Source organism: Fukomys damarensis, unplaced genomic scaffold (assembly GCF_012274545.1).
Source record: "Fukomys damarensis isolate Sample0158 unplaced genomic scaffold, DMR_v1.0_HiC HiC_scaffold_20, whole genome shotgun sequence".
Lineage (NCBI taxonomy): Eukaryota > Metazoa > Chordata > Mammalia > Rodentia > Bathyergidae > Fukomys > Fukomys damarensis.
Window position 1 is genome coordinate 2,251,682 of NW_022900932.1, and position 6,587 is coordinate 2,258,268.

Genomic DNA, 6,587 nt, shown 5'->3' on the forward strand with positions numbered 1-6,587 from the left:
GCCGGGCCGGGCCGACGACGGCCGGGTCCCTCCTCGGACTTGCGTGGTGGGGGAGTGGAGGCCGGGACGGGGACACGCCCCCCTCCTGGGCACTCAGGGAAGTTGCCTACCCGGGGGCGGGGAGCCCCGATTTGAGGGTGACCTGGCATAACCTGGCACCAGGAGGACTGATCTGAAGGGGACGTGCAGGCCCTGGGAGCCAGCCACTTCTAGCCCGGAAACCACTCCAGAGAAGCTCCCCAAACATCTCTGGGCGGGAGAGCAGGACACCCCGATCCTGCTGCTCTAAGCACCTGTGTGTAACCCTTGCTTCTGCAACCATCATTCCTCCTGAGATCCCAAGGCCAGGATTTCCTATCCCACGAGAGCTCTGGAAGCTGGGAAACTGGAGAAGTAGGTTGTGGGGAGCAGAGTTGGAAGAGGGGGAGTCAGGGAGCTGGGGCAGCCGCCCAGTATCCGGCAATGTGCAGATGCTAAGCCCTTGACAGAAACATAGGGTCGCTTCCTCAGCCTGCCTAATCTCTTCTCTCACTTCCGGCTAGGCCCCCCCAGGATGCAATGGCGCAGCTCCCCCGGCTGAGCCGCTCCGGTGCCTCCTCTCTCTGGGACCCCTCTTCTGCACCCACCTCAGGCCCCAGGCCTCGACTTTGGGAGGGGCAGGATGTCCTGGCCAGGTGGACTGACGGGCTGCTGTACTTGGGCACCATCAAGAAGGTGAGCCCTACCTGCGCTCTCACCGGCTCCCCAGCCTCCTCACATCTGGTTCCCATTGCATCCTGTGCTCGCCCTTCCAGGTGGACAGCGTCCGCGAGGTGTGTCTGGTCCAGTTTGAGGACGATTCACAGTTTCTGGTTCTGTGGAAAGACATCAGCCCTGGTGAGGCCCTAGAGCCCAAGGCTTCTGGGTGGCACAGTGGGCTCAGGGCCTCCTGACACCCTGTCCCCTTGCAGCTGCCCTTCCCGGGGAGGAGCTGCTCTGCTGTGTCTGTCGATCTGAGAATGTGGTCCCCGGGAACCGGCTGGTCAGCTGCGAGAAGTGTCGCCATGGTGAGGGCAGGGGGCCTCAGCAGTCCAGTTTGCCCTGGACCTCCCGGGGTGCCACCTCCCTCCTCATTGGCACTGGTCCTTCTGTCCCCCATGCTGATCTAATGCTCAGGCCACCACTTTGTGCAGTCTCCTCATCGGCTTCCAGCATGGGAAGAAGCAGCCGCAGGGGGAGGCGGTGTGGGCTTTGAGGCAGCAGGTGGCTCACACACCCCTCTCCTAACCCTAGGGCCTCGGACTAGCCCCTGAGCCCCCCTTGTCAGATCAGGCCGAAGCTCCTGCCCCAGTGGGCTGCCTGGGTTAAATAGGATGGGTGAGACTTCTAGCCCCCGGTTCTGGCCCTGCAATAAGTGCTGTGTTAACACTGTCGCGCAGCTTATCACCAGGACTGCCATGTGCCCAGGGCCCCGGCCCCTGGAGAAGCGGAGGGCACACCCTGGGTCTGCCGCCAGTGCGTCTTTGCCATCGCCACCAAGGTAAAGGCGCCTTTCTGTGGCCCACTGCGGCCTGCTGGAGCCCTCCGCCTGTCCCGCTGCCTGAGGCTTCCCGCCCACTTTCTCTGCAGAGGGGTGGTGCGCTGAAGAAGGGTCCCTACGCCCGGGCCATGCTGGGCATGAAGCTGTGTCTGCCGTACGGACTGAAGGGGCTGGACTGGGACGCTGGGCACCTGAGCAACCGGCAGCAGAGCTACTGTTACTGTGGTGGCCCTGGGGAGTGAGTAACAAGAGGCGAGGCGGCCGACCCCAGGGAGGGAGGGAGAAGAGGGTGGATGCTGACGGAGGCCGGTGTCCCCCCAGATGGAACCTGAAGATGCTGCAGTGCCGGAGCTGCCTGCAGTGGTTCCACGAGGCCTGCACGCAGTGTCTGAGCAAGCCGCTCCTCTACGGGGACAGGTGAGCTGCGCAGGTGCTCCAGGACTGCCCAGCCTCCGTCCCCACCTGGGTGCCTGGTGCCAGTCCCGATGCCACATTGGGTCTGCCCAACAAGATGTGTTTTCCCACCCACGCCCAGGTTCTACGAGTTCGAATGCTGTGTGTGCCGCGGGGGCCCTGAGAAGGTCCGGAGGCTGCAGCTTCGATGGTGAGCGGCGTGGGTCACCCTCCAGGCCCAGCTGCCTGCCCCGGACTCCCTGGCTCCACCAGCGCTTCCACAGCCTTGACGTACGATGTTCCTCCAGGGTGGACGTGGCCCACCTCGTCCTCTATCACCTCAGTGTCTGCTGTAAGAAGAAGTATTTCGACTTTGACCGTGAGATCCTCCCCTTCACCTCTGAGAACTGGGACAGCCTGCTTCTGGGCGAGGTAGGGAGGGAGTCCTCCCAGCTCCAGGGAGGGGGCGCGGGGGGCTGCCCTCTGACCCCATTACCTTCTCTCCCCCAGCTTTCGGACACCCCCAAGGGAGAGCGCTCTTCCAGGCTCCTCTCTGCTCTTAACAGCCACAAAGACCGGTGAGCTGAGCGAGCGAGCGAGTGATCAAGCGGAGGGAGGACGCGGGAGACTCAGAGACAAGACTTGAAGTCTGGGAGGGCAGGGGCTGAAACCCACCTGCTGCCCGGCTCTGCGGAGACCCGCCTGGCCTTCTCTGCTGCAGCCTTGACCCTGTGTCCCTTTCCCCCATGCCCAGTTTCATTTCAGGGAGGGAGATTAAGAAGAGGAAATGTTTGTTTGGCCTCCATGCTCGGGCCCCCCCTCCTGTGGAGCACCCTCATGGTGATGGAGCCCCCACCAGGTCACTGGTCCAGGGGGGGCGGCCGTTCTGGGAGGTCTCGGGCGTCCGGGAGGGGCTGGGGACAACGGGGGATAAGGAGGCCTCTTACAGCTTCCCTTCAGGGCAGGGCCCTGGGGGAGGGGTCTCACGTCCCCTGGGGAAGCGCCGGAGGCCGGAACCAGAGCCCCTGAGGAGGAGGCAGAAGGGGAAGGAGGAGCTGGGGCCGCCCTCGGCAGTGCACAACCAGTCCGAGTTGGGGCAGCAGAGGGAACCGGCTCGGCTGCAGAGGGCGCTGCAGGTACAGAGGTGGGGGTTGGGGTGTGGGGGCCTGGGGAGGAACCAGAGGTGACTTCTCAGTCTTCTGCCCGGTCTCCTAGGCCTCAGTGTCTCCATCACCCTCCAGCCCTGACCAGAGCTACCAGGGCAGCAGCGGCTACAACTTCCGGCCCACAGACGCCCGCTGTCTGCCCAGGTCAGTGCTCCGTGACCCATGTCCTCCGGACCTTGTTGCCTGGAATTCTCTTCCCTCACTCCCCTCAGAGACTTCTAGGACAATGCCTGGTGCTGAGCTCTGGGGACAGCGGTTTCCCTGAGGGTGGTGCTGGAACTCTGTCCTTCCCGGAGGACATCGTGTCCTCCATTCTGGTCCTGACTTTCCTCCTCCTGACCCTAGCAGCCCCATCCGGATGTTCGCTTCCTTCCACCCCTCTGCCAGCACCGCGGGGACCTCTGGGGACAGTGAACCCCCAGACAGGTGAGAGTTTCCCATCTCCTTTCCTCCAGGGTCATGAGTCATCCCTCTGACCCCACATAGCCCTGCAGCCGTGTCCAGTCGGTCTGTTTGCATCTGTCCGTCTGCTCTGACTGCCTTCTCTCCTTAGGTCGCCCCTTGAACTTCACATCGGCTTCCCCACAGACATCCCTAAAAGCGCCCCCCACTCGATGCCTGCTTCTCCTTCCTTGGTCCCAGCCCCCTCCCCAGGCCTTCCTCGACGCCCAGCCCCCCCTTCCCCCCTGTGCCGTGGTTTGTCCCCGGGGACTGGGGGAGGAGTCCGAGGAGGGGTTGGCTATCTGTCCCGAGGGGACCCCGTTCGTGTCCTTGCTCGGCGAGTCCGGCCTGACGGCTCTGTGCAGTACCTAGTGGAGTGGGGAGGCGGGGGCATCTTCTGAGCAGCCTGCGCAGTGGCTCCCCACTCACACCTGCCGGCACTTTGGAACCCTGACCTTTGACCTCACCTGCAGCTGGGATGTACCTGGAGATGGGGGTGTTCTCCTGACTGCCAGGCTGGAATCCAGGGGGGATGGGGACGCGGCTCTTCACCACCCCCTTTCTGGTTCCTGATCCCTCATCCTTCCTCCCATTTCCTTTGATGTTATTTTGTTACAGCTTTTAAAATATTTTTTAAAATTATTTAACCCCTGGGTGCAGAGACTGAGGAGGGGGGATGATAAGGGATTCCGGATTCTATATGACTGAAATAAAAAACTAGAAATAACACACCTAGTGGCTGAGTCATTTTGAAAGATGGATATAGGACTAGAAGCATTTGAGATCTGACCCAACTAAATACGCATGTGCAACAAGGAAAAAAGACAAAAAGCAGAGAGAACCAAGGCAGGATTTACTGGGGCTCAGACTTCACGGGAAGACGGGGCACTGAAGTGTGTGAGGGGTCCACGCTTCTGACCCTCAGATCATGGCACATCCGTGCTGGGACGGGAAAGGCACTGGGTGACCTGGTGCACCCAGTGCAGGTACGGGGGGTTCCCCTGCTCCACGGGCAATGCAATCACCTCCGCCACTTCGTAAGGGTGCACGGAACTGCAAAGGGAGAAGGAGTTAAGCGAACACCCAAAGGAGCCCCCCTAGGCAAGCGAGTCCCCACGGTGCATCTGTGCCCATCCTTCACCAGGCTCTTACCGGACAAAATCTGTCAAAGCTGGCACCAGGGAACTCTGGGTTTTAATCATCTAGGGGGCAAACACAAACACGGCTGAATCAAAGGTAGCAGTGATCTCGGGACCAGCAGGGTCTGAGGGTTCGGAGATGAGGTCGGCTTGAGGAGGGGATGTTTCTCACCATCAGCACTTCGCTGTCTTCCTCGATCTTCCCTTTCCACTCGTAGCTGAGATCAGAGAAAAAGGGGGAAAGTGCTGCGAAGCAAAGACTCCCAGAGGAAAAGCTCCCAGGCAGCCCCTCGACTTACATGGAAGTGATCTGGGGGATGAGGTTCACGCAGGCTGCCAGGCGCTTCTCCACCACGGCCCTGAGGGAGGGCAGCCCTAGTCAGAGCGCCCAGGGCCCATGCCAGCAGCCCGGAGCCAGGCTTGGCAAGGCGGGAGCCCAGGAAGCAGCCCTCGTCTCCTCCATCCCCGACCCATGCCACCCTCGCTCCACGCCGAGGCCCCCACCTGGCGATCTCCTTGGCGACCTTCTCATTGGGACAAGTGACAAAGGCTGCGGACACCGATCCCGGGACGTAGCCTGAGCCCGAGGCCGGGGTGGGCAGGGACGGGGGACTTCTGGACGCCATGCACAGCAGGGCTCTGGGCAGCAACAGAAGGCGGAAGGCCGCAGGGAGCAGAGCCGGCATCCAAAGTAGCGACAGGAGCAGAGCGGCCTGGGAGTAGGGGGCGAATGCCGTCTCCGTCCACAAACACCTCAGGCAACGCACCCCGCGGAGCCTTCGCTCGGCCAGACCCTCGGGCTGTCCTCCCGCTTCTGCAGCCGAAAATAAAATACCCCTGTACTAGTAGAGACTTGGAAAATGAAGCCCAAGCCTCGGTTTTGGAACGCGGGTCCAGGTTTAGAAAGACCGGAAGGGGCGGGGCGGGCCCGGCACTCACCCTTCCGCGGAGCAGGGCTGAGGGCGGCAGCGCCCCCCTCATGCAGCCTACGCTGATAGAGGAGGAGTGAAAGCAAAGGTCACACGCTAGGCCAGAAAGGACCCCAAGCCCACGAAGGGCGGCCTCTTCTTACCTGGGTGGAGGCCACGTGATAAGAAAACAGCACACCACGTGACAGTACAGCCCGCTGGCGGGAGTCTCCAGAGCCAGCCAATCCCGACGCTCACGTGGCCCGGATTTGCCCGCCTCCCAATGGGGCGGAGGGAAGAGCGACTGGGCCAATCGGCAGCCGGGTCTGCAGCAGTGCGCGGAAACGGCACGCCCATTTCCGAAACGCCAGGCTGCTGGCTGCGGAGAGCCGCTGCGGCTGTCCCTTGTCACGTGACGGGGCCGGGCCCCTCTGGCTGCGCTACTTCGGGGCGTCTCGCGGAGAGGCCAATCGCCGGCCAGCCCCGCAGGCCACGTGACAGGAGAGCGGCTCTAGGCAAGGGGGGGCCGGAGTCCCCGCACGCTGATGCGTCAGGCTGTGGAGTGGAGCATCATCTTTAAACCACCAAAATGTGCCTAGCAACAGCCCCTACCCTGTTGCCTGCAGGGTTGGGCGGGTCTGGGAAGCCTGAACCCCGGGGCGAAGAGAGCACTCCCTGCCCTTTCAGTTAGGACTGAGAATGTTGAGCAAGGCTGAGCTGAGGAGCCAGCTGTCCCTGGGTAGGGGGCAGTAATTAGCCGAGACACAGGCCAGGCATGACACTAGGTGAGGAAGAACGCACCGTCCGTGTGTCTGAGACAGGTCTCGTCATATGGTTCAGGCTGGCCTCGAACTGGTGGCAATCCTCCTGCCTCCGCCTCCCGAGTGCGGGAGTGCTGGGATTGCAAGCATGCCCCACCTCGCCCGGCCCTAGGAAGAATGCATTTCTAAAGCCCTGGGCCAGACCCAGTACGTGGGATACAGGTTGATCAAAACTTAACTGAAAACCCAAAACTTGGAAC

General features: G+C 62.0%; 2 protein-coding genes across 7 annotated transcripts; one reads left to right on the plus strand and one right to left on the minus strand.

Annotated features, from left to right (window-relative positions):
• The first annotated feature begins 25 nt into the window (after positions 1–25).
• Positions 26–4,250, plus strand: Phf1 (PHD finger protein 1). Of its 4 annotated transcripts, none has more exons than XM_019204713.2 (15): positions 29–393; positions 543–714; positions 795–876; positions 951–1,046; positions 1,419–1,519; positions 1,609–1,757; positions 1,841–1,936; positions 2,055–2,123; positions 2,221–2,344; positions 2,423–2,490; positions 2,667–2,771; positions 2,862–3,048; positions 3,128–3,222; positions 3,427–3,504; positions 3,632–4,250. In XM_019204713.2, the coding sequence occupies exons 2-15, from the start codon at positions 559–561 to the stop codon at positions 3,918–3,920; spliced, it is 1,695 nt and encodes a 564-aa protein (XP_019060258.1). In that variant the 5' UTR covers positions 29–393; positions 543–558; the 3' UTR covers positions 3,921–4,250. The 4 variants fall into 4 exon arrangements, 2 of the variants coding, with proteins under 2 accessions (XP_019060258.1, XP_010603586.1); XM_010605284.3 differs by having other exon boundaries at positions 32–393; positions 3,424–3,504; XR_776619.3 differs by lacking the exon at positions 3,632–4,250 and having other exon boundaries at positions 26–393; positions 2,873–3,048.
• Positions 4,251–4,353: 103 nt separating this feature from the next.
• On the minus strand, positions 4,354–5,820 carry Cuta (cutA divalent cation tolerance homolog). Of its 3 annotated transcripts, none has more exons than XM_019204714.1 (7): positions 5,731–5,820; positions 5,598–5,649; positions 5,163–5,472; positions 4,958–5,017; positions 4,831–4,876; positions 4,672–4,721; positions 4,354–4,572 (listed from the first exon to the last, which is right to left on the minus strand). In XM_019204714.1, exons 3-7 carry the CDS (start codon positions 5,342–5,344, stop codon positions 4,446–4,448), a joined length of 465 nt encoding a protein of 154 aa, XP_019060259.1. In that variant the 5' UTR covers positions 5,345–5,472; positions 5,598–5,649; positions 5,731–5,820; the 3' UTR covers positions 4,354–4,445. The 3 variants fall into 3 exon arrangements, with proteins under 3 accessions (XP_019060259.1, XP_010603588.1, XP_010603587.1); XM_010605286.1 differs by having other exon boundaries at positions 5,163–5,371; positions 5,731–5,804; XM_010605285.3 differs by lacking the exon at positions 5,598–5,649 and having other exon boundaries at positions 5,731–5,807.
• Between the last annotated feature and the right edge of the window lie 767 nt (positions 5,821–6,587).